Source organism: Phoenix dactylifera, chromosome 1 (genome assembly GCF_009389715.1).
Source record: "Phoenix dactylifera cultivar Barhee BC4 chromosome 1, palm_55x_up_171113_PBpolish2nd_filt_p, whole genome shotgun sequence".
NCBI lineage: Eukaryota > Viridiplantae > Streptophyta > Magnoliopsida > Arecales > Arecaceae > Phoenix > Phoenix dactylifera.
In genome coordinates this window covers 28,245,775-28,266,735 of record NC_052392.1, presented here as the reverse complement: position 1 = coordinate 28,266,735, position 20,961 = coordinate 28,245,775, and the positions used below count along the sequence as shown (strand labels likewise).

The window sequence follows — 20,961 nt, the reverse complement described above, 5'->3', positions numbered from 1 at the left end:
TATCTGTTGCCTGAAAAAAATATTTCTGTTGCAGATATACAATTCATCTCCACGAAAAACACTTCAAGAAATCTAGATTTCGATCAATTGCTTTCCCTTGACGGTCATTTGGTTCTTGACTTTAGCATTGATTCATGATCCTTCCTCACTCTTCAACCTTGTATATCCTTTAGATCGAACTAAATATATAGAATCAAGCTTCTCTTATATAGGCTTCCTGGCTCCATTTGGAGATCCATAGATATATTAGACCTGGCCTTCTGTCATATCTTTGGTAAAATGTCTCTAGAAATGCATACATTAAGTAATTTAATGCAGTGATAGTGACTCTTTTTTTTTTTTTTTTTGAGAGAGAAGAAGTGATAGCCACTTGCATAATCATGTGCTCTATATTTGATACTGAACTTAGCATAGGATCCTTCAATAGAGACTCGATTAAAATTCTCTTTCTATTTGTTTTTCATAATTTTTTAGCTCCATATTGCTACTTGGCCTATAATGTTTGAGCTTCCAGCCTGTTATCAATAATTTAAACGATCACTAAACTAGACCAACAAGTAGCAACAACTATGAAGTCCTCTTTTTTTCCTTAGTATACAAACAGGGGACAACGATTTTGTGGCCAAAGGGTGTATATGGTTGTAACATTTAGCCAACATACTCTAATTTCAACCACATATTGTGGATGACTGACTTATGATCAGAGATCACTATTGTGATAACTCCAAGTCGCAAGCCAAACACTTTCCACTTCCTTTTTGTGGTTATATCGCCACATCATTCAGATGAGGTGACTCCTCTTGGCCAAACACCATTCCTGTCACTCGAGGATGCTTTGCTGGTTAGCAGAGCTTCACATCGCTGACAACTTTGAGCTCATTCATTGGGTGGGGACACAAAATTGACTACTCTTCTGTACATGTTATGTAGGTTTGGTTGTCTGACAAATGGATGATAAAGATTTGTAAGAAAAAATGGACCAATAACAGATCAAAATTGTCAAAATATAGTGGTAAATTCATTCCCTATTCTTTTGGGACCTTGCAGTCATATACAAGAATTGGGTGTCTGATAACTATTTTGGGGCAACTAAAGGAAAAGCACTTGTTTTCTATTTGTGCACACTAATCTGTCTTTTTTTCCTTGTGACTTAACATTATGACAGTTTGTGCCTAGTCTTGCTCTTAATGATTGGATTTTGAAGTATCTCATGGAGAGAATTGGACATCACAAACGGGAGCGCTCATTGTATTTTTTATAGGCATGCCATGAGGACCCATGCGAGCATGTATTTAGTCCTACATCGATTGTTCGCCAGAGAGATCTTGGATATTTATACAAAACTAAGGAGCCCAAAAAATATATTCTATCTTTTTTAGGTGAGATTTTGAATTGTTACAAATGGTATCAGAGCAGATTCGACTTATGGCCCATATGGATTAGGAGACTATGAGTCAATTGCAGTGCTTGTAATTAAATTTGAATGCGTTTGGACCATTAGCCATATTAGGGATTAAATGGGGAGTAGTGAGGAATTGTGCGAGCGTGTGTTTAGTCGCACATTAGATATTCGTTGGAGAGATGTTAGGTACTTATACAAAACTAAAAAATCTAAAAAATACTTTTCGACTAATCTTTTGGGTGAGGTCCTGAATTGTTACATATGCATTCGAGGAAAACTTGGATAAAACAAAAGGGAATTTTATATCAAGGGATAGACATAATGACATTATGCAATGTTTTTTTCAGAAGCAAATCCACTTAGATACAATTAATATCTTGTTGTTGGCATTTGAATCCTTGAGCCTATTGTAATTGCCTTCTCTGTATGTTAATATGGTTGGTCTAGGTTCACTGTTGTAGTTACTGTTATGTTTATGTCAATAAATTGTCTTAGGCTTCTGCCTAATTCCTTTCCCTCAAAAAGACAAATCTAGTGTTGGGTTAGATCTTTTGTCAAATGATTTAGTTGGCCATTGGCTGTTATTTAGAAAGTTCATTTGGCAATCCACATTCTATGTCCTCAAGCAAGAGAGAAACTGCTTTTTTTTTGCTTCCTTGCCGCTGTTCCTCTGTTAGGTCTAACATTAATACTTGGAAGAGTGGGAATGAGAGGAAGGGTGCGAAGGGGTCCATTAACAAGTAGTTTTACGTTGCTGTTGAGCCCCCATTTCCCAAGCCAAGTTCAAAAAATTTCAACATCTTAAGTAAATGCAGAATTGGATTTGAAGCATGGGCAAACCAGTGGTCAGGAACTAGTTTTCGCATTAGAATCGACCAATTCCAATCTCTTAGCGCGTCATGTTGCATGGTAACATAAAATTTCTTTCAAAGTGATTTAGTCCAAGTCCAGACCCCCATCGAGAACAAAGCAATGTTGATAGCGTTGGTACACGTATACAGGCAACCATGTAATGTAACTGCATGTATTACACCTCACCTTTCTCAAATTATTTCCCCACATGTAAGAGATGTTGCTCCCATATTAAGAGAGGACTGCTCGTGTTTCATGCCACATGCACGTAGCTTTCATTTTAAATGCTAGTTTACATCTAATGCTACAGCTAACACAAAAATAATTTTTTCATGACAGCCTGCACAAGTTCTTACGTATGTTCTTTGTTTAAGTCTTGACGTCCTCATCAGGCTAAAAGTTCAAATTCATTCAGATCCAATGATAAACATCACAATCAGCTTATTGTCAATCCAAATGGGCTCGTATTGCAGTATAGCCTATTCCACATAAATTATGGGCTGGTTGGTGATATTGCTATTTTTGTCATTTTTAAGAATCTCATCCAAAAAAAACTAAATTTTTTGGTTTCTTAGTTCTATAAAAGTATCCAAAATCTCTCCGATGAATGACCCATAATGTTGGACTAAATACATGCCTGCATAGACCCTGATAATTACTACGAGCATAGAGCAACTTTGATGAAACGTGTGTAAGATAAAAAAATATGCTTATGATGCTAAAGATCATGCATTCAATCGTTCAAGTTGTTTTGACTAACATGATTTGATAAGAGCATGGTTGATTGAGTCCAAATAATATTTTGCCTAATTGACTTGAGCCCTCATGTGATTTGCGTGGAGGCATGCTGGCCAACACCAATCAAGGTCTCATTACCTCTCTCCATGTGTACCACAAGGGCATGGATTATTATTTTATATTTGCAGGCTAGAATGGACGAAGATGATTGGAAGTTTCACTTCATCTCCAACTAAGAAGCTATACTTGGGCCAATTTGTTACGCAGAAGGGAATCGATGCGTATTGAAAACATAGATACCCGATAGATCTCCAGATATTTACCGTCCAGCATTAGCTGTGCTTCTCCCGGACGCCGTCTCCGCCTCTCTTTCTTGCCCCCTCAGGTTTCCCCTTGCGTTCAAATAGGAAACGAAAAAAACTAGAAAAAAACGGGATTAGGGTTTTACTTGAGAGATTGCTTCCTTTGGAATACCCCCCTCCATAGAAATCCTGTCTTTGTTCTCCTTTTTATCGCATCGACGCGGCTTTTTTTGGGGATTTTTGCTGATTTTTTTCGTTGATTGATCGAGACCGGGAAGAAATAGTCTCTTCCCGTTCCGGAATCACCCTCGGGGGTCTCGTAATCATCGAAAGGTGCGAGCTTGGGCTCTTCTTGATGTGAGATTAGGGCTTCCGGTGGGAGATTTGGGCTTCATCGACGTTTTCTTGGGAAATTTTTGCGGAAAGTTTGCTTTTTCGGTTGTTTTTTTTTTCTTGGGGTTGAGGGGATTTAGGGTTTTGGGTCGGGAATTGGCCGTTTGGGGGGGTTTCTGTTGCACGACTCGGAAAAAGATTGGATTTTTTAGCGGCGGGTTCGGCTCGCTAGGGTTCCGGTGTTGGGGGAGGAGCGGGTGAGGGAGAAAGATGAGCTCTGGTTCGACGGTCACCACCACCACGGATGATTTCGTCCTTGGGAGGAAGCTTCTGGTCCACGTTGCGGAGAACGGGCATAGCTTTGAGTTCGAGTGCGACGGCTCCACCACCGTCGAGGCCATCCAGCTCTCGATCGAGGCCCTCTGCGGCGTCCGCGTCACCGACCAGCTCCTTCTCTGCCATAAGACCTCGCTCGACCCGCAGCAGCCCCTCTCGCACTACAAGTTACCACAGGATGATCGCGAGGTCTTCCTCTACAACAAGGCCAGGCTCCACGCCAGCTCCCTTCGCCCGCCTCCTGAAGCCATCGATGTCTCTGAGGCCGCCATCCCTCCTCCACCGTCTCCGACTCAGGACACACACCCTTTGGATAACGCCACAGATCCTGCCCTCAAGGCATTGATTTCCTACGAGCGTCAGTTCCACTACCACTTCCAGCTTGCCAATGCGGTGTATGGCTGCACCCGAGCAAAGTTTGAGGTCTGCAAGAGGTTATTGAGGGAGCAGCAGGTGCAGGTGAGGGCATTAGAGACTGCCCGGGCCAATCTGGATCATACTTATCGGAAGCTGCAGCAGAGGTATACAGAATTCATTAAGTATTTCTCGCAGAAGCACCGGAGCCACTCCGACCTCTTGGCTAATTTCGAGAGGGATGTGGATAGACTCCGAATGCAGAAGCTCCATCCAAGGTTTCAGTCTGAGGCACGCAAATGTTTGCTTGATCTTGTGAAGGAGGATGACCTGCGGAAGTGGGCGGACATCTGCTTCAACTCCCACCGGCAGTTTGAGGTTAAGGTTTCACAGCTAAAGACAAACTTCTGGGAGCTGCAGAGAAGGGTGGAGGATCTGTTCTCCGTTATGGATTCAGCTGCTTGCAAAGATTTAGACCTAGTGATTAAAGACCACCAAAGGATTCTTAGCGACCAGAAAAGTACAATGCAGTCTTTGAGGTTAGTCTATAGTTCCGCTCTCAATCTGCCATTCATCTAATTCAGTACCTTTTATGGTCTGGCAACCTTTAGTGTCGTTTTACCATGCAGTATACTTTCATATTGATCATGATCTATGCTTTATTAATATTTGGAAATTTCCTTTTGCCTTAGAAAGATTTGGTATTAGTTTACATAGGAAAAAGCATACAAGTGGACATAATGCAACCAGATAAACTCTCAAGTAATAATACTATCAGTATGGAATTTGCTTCTCTTTAAAATTAATAACTCAGTCAAATAGCCAGCACAAAGAGTTTCAGCATATGATCCAACATAAAGAATTTCAGCATATGATCACAAAAGAGGAATCATGGTTTGGTCCAACCTTGTATGGGTTTGGGTTACCTTATAAAATTGCTTAATTGTTTGTTTTAAGAATTCTGGAGTTCAATGTGCTTGGGCAAAATTTGTATAGTCAATTATAGTCAGTATGATCCCTTTAATATATTCACTTCTCTGTGGAACTAGAAATTAAATTATGCTGCAACATTCCATTTTAAAGACCCCTGGTTAATAATCTTGTGCTAAACATTGTTCCAGTTGGCTTAATTGAGTTAATTTTCTTTTTTTTTTAATTATGGCCAAAGTTCTATATTTGTTTGTTTGTTTATTTTTTTTCTACAAACACTTTAAGCCATGTACATCATATTTAGTAGTTTGTATTTTCATTTTTGAACCACCACCATTGGATTTGGTCCTGAATTTTATGTTATAATGGACTCTTTTTTAATCTGTTGACTCTATGGGTTAAGCAGATGGCTCTAATAATATTTTGATTAGTAAAAGAATATCGAAAAGCAATCTTCTTCAAGAAATGTTTGAATGTATGCACGCATGCACCCACACACCCCAACACCCACCATCCGCCCGCCCACCCACAAAGACGCAAGCACGGGCATGCACACATAATCTTGCTTGAACTTTTCCTAGTCCATGTGCGAACTGCTGTCCTTTTTGTTTTGTTTGATATATGCCTTTTCTTTTCTTCTGGCATAAATATTTAAAGCTTTCGTTGCATCTTGGATACTTTGCATGCAGTAAAGATGTCATCACGGCAAAGAAACTAGTGGATGATTCATCAAACTGCCAACTGTCTCCATCCCTTCGTCCTCATGATGCAGTTTCGGCTCTTGGTCGCATATATGATGTCCATGAGAAAAGTCATCTCTCAAATGTGCAGAATTGTGATCATACAATATCAAAGTTACTAGATAAATGTAAGGCTAAAAAAAATGATATGAATTTGCTAGTGCATGTTAGCATGCAAAAGGTCAAATCTGTCCAGACCAGCATCAAGGACATGATGAATGAGCTACATGCATTCCAAGAGGTAATGGGACATCAAGAGAAGGAATTTGAGAATCTAAAATTTGTTAATGGAATCAGTCAGGCATACAGGGCTTGCCTTGCTGAAGTAGCAAGGAGAAAATCTTCATCGAAGTTGTACATGGGTCTAGCTGGACAGTTGGCTGAAAGGCTTGCAACTGAGAGGGAGTCTGAGATAAGAAGACGAGAGGGGTTCCTCAGAACATGGAATAAATACTTACCACATGATATTTTAGCATCCATGGGATTGTTTGATTCTCCAAGTCAGTGTGATGTTCATGTAGCTCCTTTCGATACAAGTTTGCTGGAAATTGATGTTGTTGACGTGGATCGGTTTGCACCTCAGTTTTTGGTAGGCTCTTGTTCTAAATCTGAGAGGAATGGAGTACCGAAAGGTTGCTCAGGCATGCCTAGTGATAGCTGTAATGTGGCTAAATCCCAAGAAAATCCAGTGCATACTGGTGAGAGAATTGACATTCAAGAACTTCTTGAGGGTTGTGAGTCAGTAGATATTGCTGGAACAAGCAAGATGGAAGTTGAGAATGCATGGTTAAAAGCTGAACTTGCTTCTAAAATTGCATTAATCTGTAGTTTCAGTGCAGAAATTGCAGAATTTGGATATGACTTTATAACTGAAGGTCAAATGGATGATATGTTGAAAACCATACAGGAGAAGACAAGTGAAGCTCTGAACTGCAAGGACGAGTATGCCAAGCATCTTCAGTCATTGCTAAACAGGAAGCAGGAGCAGTGTTTGTCTTATGAAAAACGCATCCAAGAGCTTGAGCAGAGATTGTCAGATCAGTATTTGCAAGGACAGAAGCTTTCTGCCTGTAAAGATGCCTCTGATTCCATCCTTTTGGCTATAAAGGTTGATGACTTCAAGTCAGAAATATATGGAGATGGGGATGCTCATATTCCTTACATATCAACCATGCCTATGGATGAGGTTTCTTGTACTTCTGCATCGATGGACCCAAAACTTGATCAGACTACCGGACAACTGAGCAAACCTGGAGAAGGTGGAGATGAAAATATGGCAGATATTCTGGGCACACTAAATATGCAGTCAGTGGATTCTGAACGTGCTATGGATGCATCAATGCAGGAACCACCTCGTGATGAACATCAAGTTGGTGATATTGACAGGGAAGCGAAAATGATGATGCTGCAATTGATTGTGACAAATGATTCTAATGTGAGCTCAGGGGTACCTCTGAACATGTTACCTTGTGGAGCAGCTGCTGAACCAAGTGTAGAGTCAAAAGCTGGAGGTAGCCATGTATTGGGCTTGCAAAATGCCTTGGCAGAAAAGTCAAACAAGTTGAATGAAACTGAAATCAAAATCAAAGCTGTTGTGGAGGAGGTCAACTCTCTGAGAAGGGAACTGGAAATGAGCCGAAATCTTCTTGATGAATCTCAGGTAAAAAGAATTGAAAGGGCGGTTGCATAGATTTTATTTGTCGAGTAAAAAATAATCCATGCAGAAAAGTGCATCCTGTTATGAATGTTTATATTTTTATTAGCCCTTTTTATTTTTGCAAATATAAGGATTTGGTGAAAGGCAATCATCTGCATGAGTGTTCTGCAAAATTTATACTGATTGACACTAATCATATGAGCATTGCTTTTCTTCCCCACCTAAATCACTGCTCCAGCAATATTCCTCCTAGAAGTTGCAAATGATGTTCTGGGATAGAAATCACAGAGCATCATTCAATTTTAGGTAGCATTCTGTCTAAATGCTCCAAAGATGTTGTTATTGCTACATATAACCAAATGAGGCAGAATTGGATTGATTTATGCATGTTTGTGCCCTCAAATCTTTTCTATGAAATGCCAACTTGGAAAGTTTTTCCTCCCTCGTTTGTATTGCCCTCTGTTTAAGGGACTGCTTTTTGCTTGTCATAGTTTTGCAGCTGTCCTACCTTACTTTGTGGTCCCTATCTTATTTTTGATTGTCCAAATTAGTATTCTTAATATTTTAAGTTATATATTCTTTCTCTGCTCTTCGGGAAATATTTGAACTCCCTATTTATTTGCTAGGATTAAGATGAAAGGATAAGCGTTTAGGCTGTGCTTATAGTAAGGATTGTCAACAATCTAATGTTGTAATTATTTTCGTCTACCTATTGTCATTCTTGATGCAGATTATTCACTTTCCTGCTCTTTTCTGTATAACATTTCTTGACTATTCCTAATGACCCTCCTTGGAGGCTAAAGACATGCGTAGAGACAAGGGTGCTCCTTTCTTCTAATCATTCTGTTAATTCTTCAGGCCTAGATAGGGCATTGGGTGGAGAATCCTTTTTTTTTTATTCTGGTGGGTCAGGGGCAGCGGTTGGTTGGGAGACCATTTGCCTATTAATGCTGCTCTCAAGTGCATATGGAGATTGATAAGTACGCCGTGTCTTCTGTTGAGTGAATGGGTAAAACTTTTCTTTCTTTTCCCCCTTTTTGCCCCTGCAGGGGTGTGTGTGTGTTGGGGGAGGGGGGGTTGCTTGAGAAATGTGTGCCATAACCTAGTATATTTTGTAGGTCATAGTGCAAGCAAGCTTGGTATGTATCCCAAGCTTCTTTTTAGGTTATGTGGATCATGTATTATATATTTTACATGGGTTGTATCCCTGTTAATACAATTTTACATGGATTGTATCCCTGTTAATATGATTTTACATGGGTTATATCCCTGTTAATATGATTTTTGACATAATGAGTCCTTGGTACCTGCATGTGGTGATATTATTCCACGTAAATAACCTTCCATGAGTATTTTTGGCTGCACTCCCAAACCAGGACCTTTCACAAGTGTCAATGTGCATGTGCAAACATGTCATTTCTAGATTTAGTTATGCATTAATAATTTTACATATTTTCCCGATTTCTTGATCTATTCATTTGTTAGTGGTTTTTTTGATGTTCTTTTACAACTTTGCAAAGCAGATGAACTGTGCACATTTGGAAAATTGCCTGCATGAAGCAAGAGAGGAAGCTCATACTAATCAATGTGCTGCTGATAGAAGGGCCTCAGAATATAATGCTCTGCGTACCACTGCTGTAAAAATGCGTAGTTTATTTGAAAGGTTTCGTAACTGTGTAACTGCTTCAGGTGTTGCTGGTCTTGCAGATGCGTTGCATTCTTTAGCTCTTTCTTTGGCCAGGTATTCATGCCCAATTATTTACTGACATGAACTATATTTGGCGTTTAATTCCCATTTTATATGGTTGTATATCTTTAATTTTGTCAATCTGCAGTTCATAATATTTTGCTTGCACCATAATGAGCTGCCCAGGTATTCTTGCACTCTAAATTATATTTCAACTTGAACTATCTGTGTAGTTCAATGCTCGTTTTTTGTTATCAGGCGTATGTTTCTTTAATGCAGTTCTTATTTAGTTTTTTCAGTTCCACATTATTGCTGGGATTTGTTTTCCTTCTAATGGAAAACAGAAGCTGAATTATTTGTTTATCTGTTACATTATTTGAGAATAACGAGATGCACGCTCTCTAAAGCTAATAAGTACCACTATTGATGCACATATATGGCCAAAATTTAGGAAGTTTTGTGTGGGCACAATCTACCTTTAATTAAAAGCTCAGAAGATACAAGGCACAAATTGTAAAATGAATTCTTTCATTCCAACAAGTAAACATACTCCATTAAGATGCCAAATTCATGCTCTTGTGGGTCTCTGTTTAGGGTTCCATGTAGGTAGATTTGGGTTCAAAGGACCTAGATTCGGACCTAACTGAAGTATATATTTAATATTTTAATGAAATAGGTTCTCTTATTTATTTATTTATTTTTTTGCTATACTTCACTTTTGAATTATTAGGAGCTACATTGTTTTTTCTATGACATGGAAATAATAGATTGGATTAAGCAATGTAGCTACTGAACCACTTGATTAACATACAAGATTAAAAGAGTTCATGGATGCTTGTTAATGAACCAAAAGGTTCAGATATTTTGATGCATCAAAGCAACATTACTGGAAAAACTTGAATTTTTTGGGGTCTGGATAGAATTCACCAACTTTTGAAGAGCCATGGGAAGGCTTGGATATTGCTTAATGAATGTTTTTTAGTGACTTTTAAAGCAAAAAAGGACTTTTTTTTGAGAAATAATAGTTTGGTAACTTGTCTGGAAAGTGCTTATGCAAGAAGACAAAGATAGAAAAGTGTTTCTAGCAGAAGCTAGAGGGTTCTCCTCATTTCACAAAGCCGAAGCAAAACCAAAGACGCTCTAAGAGGAACTTCAAAGGGAGAGAGAATGCCCTTCTGTAGCAGTGACCACTTTGTGTCATCCTTGTTTGTGTTGGCACATATAAAGTAAAGAAGAGTGGTGCCACTTGATGTGTCACTTGTCTTAGGCCCCGCTTCGCAGAGCTATTGGCAGTAGAGGATTCGGAAGTAGAGCTTTTTGAAGTAGAGCTTTTATAAAAAGTTATTTGCTGCTTGGTAATCACATTTCTAAAGTGCTGTGAGATTTTAATATGTGTTTGATAAACAAACTGAAAAAATACTTTGGGTATGACAAAATGACCATAAAAGATATTGCATAGTATTATACAACAGAACATAAAATATAATATATATTAATACATAAATATATAATATAGTATAGTATTACTGTTATGTAATATAATATTATTATAATATAGTAATATAATATTGTATACTATAGCATAATAATATAACATAATTTGATATTATATAACATAACATATCAATGTAATGATATAATGTAATATACTATTATATTTATAGTATAATACAATAATAAATTTATAAAATATTATAATTATTATCATTATATGTTAATATTATTATTTTCTGAAATTATTATATTTTATCCTAGGTATTTTGGTCCAAAAAGAAAAAAAAAATTATAATTCAAAATAATTTTCCAAAAAGCTATTTTAGCTTTCTGATAAAGCTAAAACAACTTTCTAATTTTTTTACCAAACACTCTTATTCCATCTAAAAGTGCATTTGGAGGGCCAGAAAGTGCTTTCTGGCCCTCCAAATGCTCTGCCAAACAGGGCCTTAGTTGGCCAGACCCTTTGGCCAATAGGACTTTATAGTAGTGAAATGGAATAAAAATAAACCCTGAGGGCACTAAAGAAGGCCCACATTTAGTTGATCTTGAAAGAAAGTTGTCTTATTCATTGTTACCTACAATAACTTTTGTCTATATTACTTGAACTTGGTAGTTTACTCAATCTTATTGATGTCAACACAACATGACACTGAAACTGGTGAAGGACATAGCTCTACACTTGGCTTTGAAAATGGTTGTGTCGTATGCCTCCTTGTCCAGAGCAACGTAAAATTTTCTTATTTTTTTAGTGTAATGCTTAATGGAGTTTGTGTAGCATTAAAGCTTGTAAATTTGGTAAGTAGGACTTTTCTTTAGGTTTCATAGTTATTTAACTTTTAAATAGGGAATACTAGCGCCATGGTTTGTTGAACCGATCAGTACCGATCGGTTCAGCCCGTACCGTATCGGTACCGACAGGCACCGGTACGGTACGATTATTGAAATCGGTTCCGACCCAGATTTGGGTCGGAACCGATCGGTTCATGGCCTGTATCGGTGCGAACCGGCTCGGTTCGCACCGGTACATACTCGTACCGATCGGTTCACACTGGTATGGGGTGTTCTTCATGGGAGACAGCGTGTGGTTTGAACTGGCTCGGTTCGCACCGGTACATACCCGTACCGGTCGGTTCGAACTGGTATGGGGTGTTCTTCATGGGAGACAGCGCATGGCTAAAGCCACGCACTAAGTGCCACGCGCTGTGGTACTTTCGGTACGGTATCGGTTCGGTACTGGTACCATACCGCACCGGTACGTCGGTATGGTCAGTACGGCGAATCTTGACTAGTGCATTTCTATATGCTTATTCATCTAATTCAGCAACCACTTTTTGATGTGGATTTAAGTTACATAGTTGGGACTTAAATTAGTTGGTCAACTACTGAAACTGGTATTGACATTTGCGTGCTAAAATTACTATCGTATAAAGGGAAAAAAAATCAAGAAATGCAAAATCTTATTGCCTAAAGTTTTAATTTTGGGATCAAATTGATGCTTTGTATCACTGTGCTATTAGAGATTTTGGTTCTGCCAAGTTTTCTTGAAGTGTACATTCCAATGTAGAAGGTGGGATGGATTTTAAACAGCATATCACTTGCATTTCTTTACTTTACTGAAAGAGTTCGTCTTGTCTCATCTCCTTGACAATATAAAGCCATCTTCTCAACATGTCTCTTTGGTAAAAATAGTGTTCATGTTATCCAAACATGTGCACTTAGATGAAGATCCTAACAAAAACCAAGACTAAAGATGAAGTCTTTATTCGAGGGCCATATATTGTTAATTAAGAGCTTCTTCCTAATGAAGTTGTTCATAATACTTTTGATTCTTGAATGAGGGTGAAGTATTAGAAGAGATGGCCATATTTAGAAGTTACATGATTATGCTGAAGAACTAGAGAAATTTTCATATGAAATCAGACACAAAAACCTATTTATGAAGAAGGAAGATCGTACATATTATAGGATTCAACCCAGAGGACGTAGAAGACATGCTTTCAACTTCACTGCTGTCTAAAGAGATCTTGGCAGGTTGTACCAGATGGAATCTTGGTATCAGCACAGATGCAATTTTGACATCTTATGGTAGACATTCATCATAAAGTACATATTAAATGGAAGCTTAGTGATGGAGGTATAGGATTTGGATCAATGAGTTAAAGACAAGTTCAGACAAGTTTGTGCATAGTAGAACTGGTCTGCAGTAACCTGAAATCTTATTGTTGTTAGACCACCAAATGAATGCATGAATTGCAGAAAAATGATTGTGTTCAATTGACTTTGGAGAGGACTTCTCTTGTCATTGTAGGTGTTGAGGCACCACAAGCCTATTCTAGCTAGAAAAAGTCTCTCTTTTATGGTTTTCTTCTGCAATTGCTCTAAAGAGTTCCAGTAGGATAAGTGCCCCTATTTAAGATATTTAGGACACCCCTACTTCTATGACAATGTTTTCTATTTAAATTTGTATTGGAATCAGTTTTGGGAGGTCATAGCATGGGATTCACATGTAATACACATTTTGCTGCAAGCTATAGAATTCCATATTTTTCAATTTCATTTAAAAAGTAAAAGAAGGTTGATGGTGGAATCTATCAAATGAACCAATTGTATGACCCATCATGAGTGAAGGTTAGCAAATCAGCCAGAAGCTAAGTTCTCCTAATTTGAGATGATACTTTTTCTTTGATTCATGCTTCATCGACTTAGTTACTAATATAAAGTTATCTTTTAATGGGATAGAAGTTCGATCATAGTTACCACGAGCACATGCAAGTGCAGGAGCAGATTAAGTGCAAGTGAGTCTCTTTAAAAAAAATTTAGATGGGGGAATTTTTAGGGAGGGGTGGGGAGACAATATTGTAGAGAGATTCTGATATGGTTGTGCCATCCTAAGTGAAAGATTCCTGCTACTAAGAGTTTGATAGTTGTATACCTTGAAAAAGATAGACAAATGTTGAACTTATTTGTTGGAATTAACTTTTATACACTGAATTCTTTAATCCAATCACTTTCTCTTGAGGGGAAAGGGAGGGGAAAAACCCCTCCCTGCAGGAAATTTATAACAACATAGAAAGCGAGAAGACGTATCGGGGGTAAACCTCTACATTACGTCAAACTATCTAGTGACCCTAGTCCTTGAACAAACCTAATGCTAGTTGAAGAACGAGCAAAACAGATGATTGCTTCCTTACGAGAACCCTGCGGTTTCTATCCTTCCAGACTGCCCAACAAACTACCATAGAAAGTTGTTCCCGAACCCTTTGGAACTTAGCTGATACTCTCTTTCGTCTCCATTTTGACCAGAAGGAACTAACTGTAGCAGCATGGCCTTTAATATCCAAGCAGTTGGTTCGCATTACTCCTTTGCGTCACACAGAATGCAGCCAACTCTCACAGTTTCAGTCACCTGGTATTGAGTTGGAGATCAAGTTTGAATTATTGCACAGGTCCAACTCTATTGGAGAAGTACTTGATTTGGCAGTGAGTGGAGTGATTGGAACAAGTTTCAGGCATGGGCTAGGTTCAAATTAGGCATGTCCATGGAATTATGAGCTATGCTTCCCACTTGCAACTTGAAATTAAATCCTTTGCTTTAGTTGTTGTGGATATCAATGTGTATGCTATAGAGTTAAATTGCTATGAAAGGTAAGTTGGGTATTCTTCCATTGATAGTGAATGAGCAATTTGATGGAAAGAAGCAAGATACATTTCAAAGACAAACTACCATTAATAGTTGTGATCGCAAGCACAAAGTGATGTCCATTTTGTGATGATATTGCTTGTCCAGCAATGTTTCTTTTTTCTTTTTTATTTTTAAGTTTGATGAGTTAACTAACCAAAAAAGAAATTTTTAGCTGATCATTGCATGCATAACCATGACCATCAAACCTTTCCCTACCTTAGCAGCCATAAATTTCTGCCTAAAGTGGCATACCTGCTTCAGAAACTCTTGCCTGCACCCACTTCCTAAGCATTCCCTTATTCTAATCCTTTTCAGAGACCTGCTTCCTGTACCTATTGCCCGAATTTGTTCCTGCAGCGACTCCTGCTTTCGACAATTTTGGCCCTAACTGTTAAGAGTTGTTTATGGATCTGTATTTGACTTATTTTCCTGCTGAGCGCCACCTTTGGTGTTAATTTGAGGTTTTCTGATTACTTGTAACTTCCGTCCCTGTTAGCTTGAAATTAACCTTTGTATCCCTAACCCTTCGCTCTGTTGGGATGTCTCCATGTCTTTTTTTTTTTTGCGTGTGCTGATGCCATTTCAATCTGTTGCCTCTCACTTTGTCCTTGCTGAAACTTTGATACTTCTAATATTCCGTAGTCTTAATTATCTCAAAATCCTCATCTTCACCTATCATTTGCACATCCCTAAACCCTAGAGTTTGGTTGGAAGCCAAGTTTTCATGGAAGCTCATTAGGTAAATTATACTGTTTACCTTTTGGCTAGATATAGGGGATGCACATAGCATTACCTTTGTTTATTCCAGCCATGTTGGTAGCAAGTCTTGTATCAGATTCTACCTCCATTAGGAGGACCGGGCTTGACCATAGAAAACTCTTGTTGGAGTCATGGTCAAATGAGATTATAGATGCAATTACATTGGGCTTACATGGGTTGCTTTGTAGACTTGTCTGTATTGATATAATGCAGTCTGAAATCTCTCTCTGGACAGGTTGTTTTGAAGGGTTTAATGCTGATCTTCTTATTCGAATTTCAATGCTTGCCACAATTATGATTCACTTGTCTAATGCTTGTCTATGCTTTCTCATACATTCATCTAATTCTCCATTGGACCTTAGCAAATCTTTAACATTTTATTTTGCTTTAGTCATCTTTCACTTCAAAACTTAATGATGTTTATGGTAATGATGATGGTAACAGTAACACTAATGAGTTGTAGTAGTTCATAGAAATGATACTGCTTGTAATAACCACCAAGAATAGTTGTCCATTGTAGTCTTTCTATTTCTTTCTTCTTTTTCATTTTTCCCTCTTTTCTTTTCCAGCTGCAAATTATTGTTGGGCTGCTATCTGTGATGATTAAAGATGGATGTATAAATTTAATCTATCGACCTGCTGTTCAAATTGTCATTGTACTAAAGTACTTTGTAGTATATGAGCAGATCGATTCAATTCCAGTTGTATTCCGTGAAAGTTCATATGTTTTCTATGTATATTTAGCATGCAGGTCAGTAAGTTCTTTTCTAACTTTTATATGTTACTCTTTCAGCTCTGTCAATGAGGATGAAGATGATGGTACTGCAGAGTTCCAAGCATGTATCAAGGATCTTGCAGAGGAAGTGAGTTTTCTATCTCAACGCTCAGAGCGTTGCACTAGAGTGGAAGCTGCACATGGACATCTTGTAAGGGAATTGAAAGAGAAGAAAGAGTTGATTACAAGCTTATATACTAAGCATCAGCTAGAGAAACAGGTCCGTTGCATGCCCTGTTTTAAATTTTTTGCATTGAAGTAATGTGTCATTGACAGTTTAGTGGTACAAGAATTAGTATTCTGTCCTTTTATGTACTAATGGATGCTCCATCTTTCATTGTGGAAAGACTGTCTTGCTAAGGTCCAGTCTTTATAACTAGGATGAAATGAATTTATACATTTAATGTGCCTTTAACATCTAAAATTAATTGGAGAGCAATCAATTTAGGACTAAGCTGTGTTAACTCAGTATTGTACATGTTATGCAAGATATATATACTATACATACATACGTACATATAGAGATACATGCCTACACATGTACATGCATATATATTGCATGTATAAGCTAGTCTAAATAGAATGTTGAACTGTGGTACTGCAAATTCTAGAGCATAGGAAAAAACTTGAAATAACACAAGGTGTCACGCATCCCTAAATAGGAATGTTTCGCGGATGAGAACTCATGAAGCTGACTATGAATAGTTGGGACAAAGTTTGATGATTTTTGTTCTAGAAATATATCAAGTATGGGAGTGCACGTACCAGGATGCACCATACTATTTTGTCTCAAATGACCCTATACCTCCCGTATCGACCCTGAATTGAACACTTTTTATGCTGCTTGATGTACCCTTTTTCTTTTTTGTTTCTTGCTGACTTCAAGCAACCCCATTCCAGTCAACTCTACACATTATGACATGTACCATACTAATGAGGGATAGGTACGATTTCCAGCCCCAATATTTAAAATCTTGAGATTTTTCTATACACCAAATGCATGTATGTATGTAAATAACACATACATCGGAACATATATACATGTACTATATAAATATGTGCACATGTATACATATATACATATATACATATATACATACATATACATATGTATATATATCTATATATGTATATATATGTGTATATGTATGTACCTGTGTATGTATGTATAAAAGGGTGAGAGAAAGAGAGCAGAGGGGATTTGGGTTGAGTAGGCTGCTATTGAGAATATATGGCCCGAAATATCTCCAAGCTTTTATTTACGAGTGGCAATTGGATCGAGTGGGTTCGAGTACGGGCCGGGTCAAAAATTGGTCAACCTGAACATGATCTGTTTATTAAACAGGTCAACAATTTAGATCGAAATCCAATTGTTTATTAAATGGGTAACTCGATTTGACCTGCATAAGCCGTTTATTAAATAAGTCAAGTTAGGCTAAATGGGTTAAACAAGTTAAGTGGGTTTTAAATAGTTAAATGGATTTAAACGGGTTAAACATGTGAAGATGGTCGGGTTAAACATGTGAAGCTGGTTGGGTTAAACAAGACAGAAACAAGTTAAGAAGGTTTTAAATAGATTAAATGGGTCGGGTCATGATCCGACCTAACTATTAAATAGGTCAAAATGGGTTAAATGGGTCAAAGGTCTAAACCTAAACCCAACTTATTTAATAAACATGTTTAGACAGGTTGACCCGTTTATGACCTAAATCCATTTATATCAAACCCGAACTTGCTTAAAGCGGGTCATTTGCTGATCGTATTGATGGGTTAGGTCATAAATTGCAACCCTTACTTCTATTGTAGCAGATTGTTTTTTTAAAGTATAGACACAAAGGAATGGGCCTTTTTTTTTTGATTCTTATTTTGCCCCTTACATTCCCCCTTTGTTCAGGCATCTCTCCCTTTCCCTGCTGATTCCCTCCCTATCTTATCCACCTTTCTCACCCTCAACCACAGCTTGTAATCCCTTTTCTTCCAGCTCTCTCTATACCCCATCAATATCCTTTTATATCCGCCACCTAAACCCCATTGGTTGGGTCTGCTACCCCATGTGCCACCACTCTTTTGGGCTGCTTGTGGATGTTGGTTTATGGAGCAGTGTCTTCATGGGGTGGAGTTGGGGGAGGCTGGTGGTTTGAATTCTACTACTGCATGCATGGTGGACAAATTAGGATGTGACTAGAGGGCATGATGGCAAAGATTTCAAGCAGGTTGTAGAAGGGGGCAAAAACAAAAGGCCAAATAAGAATATTTTATTTATTATTTTTTTTTTCAAGTCGTTAAGGGTGGGGTAACTTATGTGGAAGAGTCGAGGAAGAATAGGATAGGCTGGAGGCAAATATTGGGAGGAAAGCAGGAGGGATGGTCTTGATTTTTCTTTGTAATAAAGAAATTGATCTGCACAGATCTCAAATTGGACCTAATGGTAAATGGTCAGGAGTATTTGGAACCTTTCTGAATAAGTTATTCAACCTGTTGACCCCTTTAGTGACTGCTTCTAGTTGCAGGTGTGTCCATCCCATTTACATGTTAAATTTTTCTGTAGTTTATAAGTTTCAAAATGGACTGAGAATTCTTGAACATCTAGCTTGTTCTGTTACCAACCACGTTGAAGTCACTTCTAAATCATGTTATAATTGGCCACTTTTTTGGATGGTACCCGAACTTGTGAAAATTTGTATTTTTCATCATTACCCTATTTGAATTAAGTCTATTTTTGCTCTATTTCTTAGTCGCTGAAAGATGGATTTTGTTGCGATAGGCAAGCAAGGAGAAGATATCTCTTGGTCGTTTTGAAGTCCACGAGCTTGCTGCCTTTGTTCTTAACTCTGCTGGGCATTATGAAGCAGTCAACCGAAATTGTTCAAATTACTTTCTTTCTGAAGAATCTATTGCTCTGTTCACAGAACAACATCCAAGCAGACCAACATACATAATTGGACAGATTGTGCACATTGAGCGGCGAATCGTGAGGCCACCAGTATCCATGCGGACCGAGCATGGTGATCAAGTAGAATCTTTGAGTTCTGGCAACAGCAACCGGCGGTCTCCAGGATCAGGGGCTGCCTCAAATCCATACAGTCTTCCTGTTGGTTGTGAATATTTCATAGTGACAGTTGCCATCCTACCTGATGCCATTCATTCAAATCTTTCCTGATCCTGCCTGTGGCTGAAATGAAGGGAGATTAAACTGTACATATATGAATACAACTTGGTGGGTGGTATCTTGTACATATGATTGATTTCACTCTTTTATTTGTATAAAGCCAACTTTCTGATGTTATTAGACTCTGAATATTCTTGAAATCCCTTGAAAGCCTTCCAGAGGGCCAATGAATTCTCAGAAAAGAAAAGTTTATGATATTTTGTTTCTCCACAAACTTCTCCATCCATGATATGGGGACTGCATACTGGAACTAACACATGCTGCTCTAGCTACTGATAGTCTCATGCAAAAGTTCAGAAAATTTATGGAAAATATCCTTGGATGCATGGAACCATGAAAACTGATGCACTTTATGATCACACACATTTGGCCTGTTGTCATGAATTAGATGGTGTAGCTTATATCATCTAGCAAGTTTTCTTCTTTGTTGTTTCTTTTTCTTTGCTCCTTTTGTCGGGGAAATCCTACTTACCATGCTTGTTCAGCTTCATGTTGTCATGAATTTCATGAATATGGCTTACATCATCCATCAAGTTTTCTTCGTTGTTTCATTTTCTTTGTAAATTACATCCATGTTTTCTTAGGTCTTTCATCCTCTTGTCAGGGATATCCTGCTTACTATCCTTGTCCAGCTTTATGTTTTTCTTTGGCTGATAGCATCCCACCCGGTTATTTACAGGTCAGCACAATTATAATGTTCTCTCTGATACGCTCCCATCTAAAACTAATCCTTCTGTGGTCTTGGTACATCTACTTTAAATATGATGTCTCCCAACTGTCCTGTATATATATATATATATATATATTTGATTCATTTCATTCTCGTGACATTTTAATCCATACAACAGTTGTCTGCTTTAGTCACCTAAAAGTTTTTCTTGAGTATGACATTTATCAGGCTACATTCTAACCACCTAGCAGCTTAGTTTAAAACAAGAATACTCTCCTACATTACTGTGTTTCTCCTTCCTTTCCCAAATATTCATCATTTTAGCTTCTAAACTTCTCTCTAGCTTTCATTTGCCTCTTAGTTTCCATCTCATCTGTGGATTTCCTGTCGTTTTGTGCGCCCATGTGTGTACGTTGGTGTGTGCCTTTGTGCATCTCTGTGACTATGCTCAGTGAGCATCATTATCGCTAACAACAGGATAATAACAGAAAAGAAATGGCAGCCTAAACATAGTAAGAGCTTAAACATCACCAAGACTAACTGCTAATAGTTCCATATAACTTTGTGATAACTGAAAGGTACTTTAATGCAACGCAACCAATAAAGAGTCCCGAGCTTGGTTTATTTGAATAAGAGCTCAAGTCCTTTCCTGACACAGATTTGATGGCAGTGATGACGTTATTTGAGTGCCGTCAGCTTTCCATGAAGGCGGCCTCCTTTTTCTCCTTCAGCTGCTAAATTGCTGCACACATTAAAATCAAATGTATGAGCTCAAATCATTTCAGCCACTATTCCTAGCAATGTAAGTTACTTCATCTGACCCTGGAGAATACTTGGAATACTGAAACAAGGAAAATGCCAGAAAGAAACTTAACAGCACTGAGAATTATCTGATGTGAGGTGTTCAATTCCTCCTCTAATGTCCACCTTGCGAGCAGCGAAAGCATGGAGGGATTTCATCTTTTCCTACGTAACCATGTACTTCTTCAAAGCAACTACTGTGATAAGAGTGACCACATGGTAAGACTACATGTACAGGAACTGAATCGGAACTGGACCCTCTCGGATTGAATGCTAG

The 20,961-nt window shown here is 38.2% G+C and overlaps 1 protein-coding gene across 1 annotated transcript; it reads left to right on the top strand.

Annotated features, from left to right (window-relative positions):
* Window positions 1-3,189: 3,189 nt before the first annotated feature.
* On the top strand, window positions 3,190-19,410 carry LOC103722038 (autophagy-related protein 11). Its single transcript, XM_008812458.4, has 5 exons — window positions 3,190-4,856; window positions 5,937-7,647; window positions 9,168-9,385; window positions 16,063-16,264; window positions 18,809-19,410. Exons 1-5 carry the CDS (start codon window positions 3,898-3,900, stop codon window positions 19,202-19,204), a joined length of 3,486 nt encoding a protein of 1,161 aa, XP_008810680.2. The 5' UTR covers window positions 3,190-3,897; the 3' UTR covers window positions 19,205-19,410.
* The last annotated feature ends 1,551 nt before the right edge of the window (window positions 19,411-20,961 follow it).

What these genes read in the sequence shown, in the direction of transcription:
- LOC103722038 (XM_008812458.4), top strand. Translation starts at nt 3,898, where the DNA reads ATGAGCTCTGGTTCGACGGTCACCACCACCACGGATGATTTCGTCCTT. An exon ending in ATCTTCTTGATGAATCTCAG is followed by an intron (nt 7,648 to 9,167) that starts GTAAAAAGAATT and finishes TTTGCAAAGCAG; the next exon opens with ATGAACTGTGCACATTTGGA. An exon ending in AGCATCAGCTAGAGAAACAG is followed by an intron (nt 16,265 to 18,808) that starts GTCCGTTGCATG and finishes TTGTTGCGATAG; the next exon opens with GCAAGCAAGGAGAAGATATC.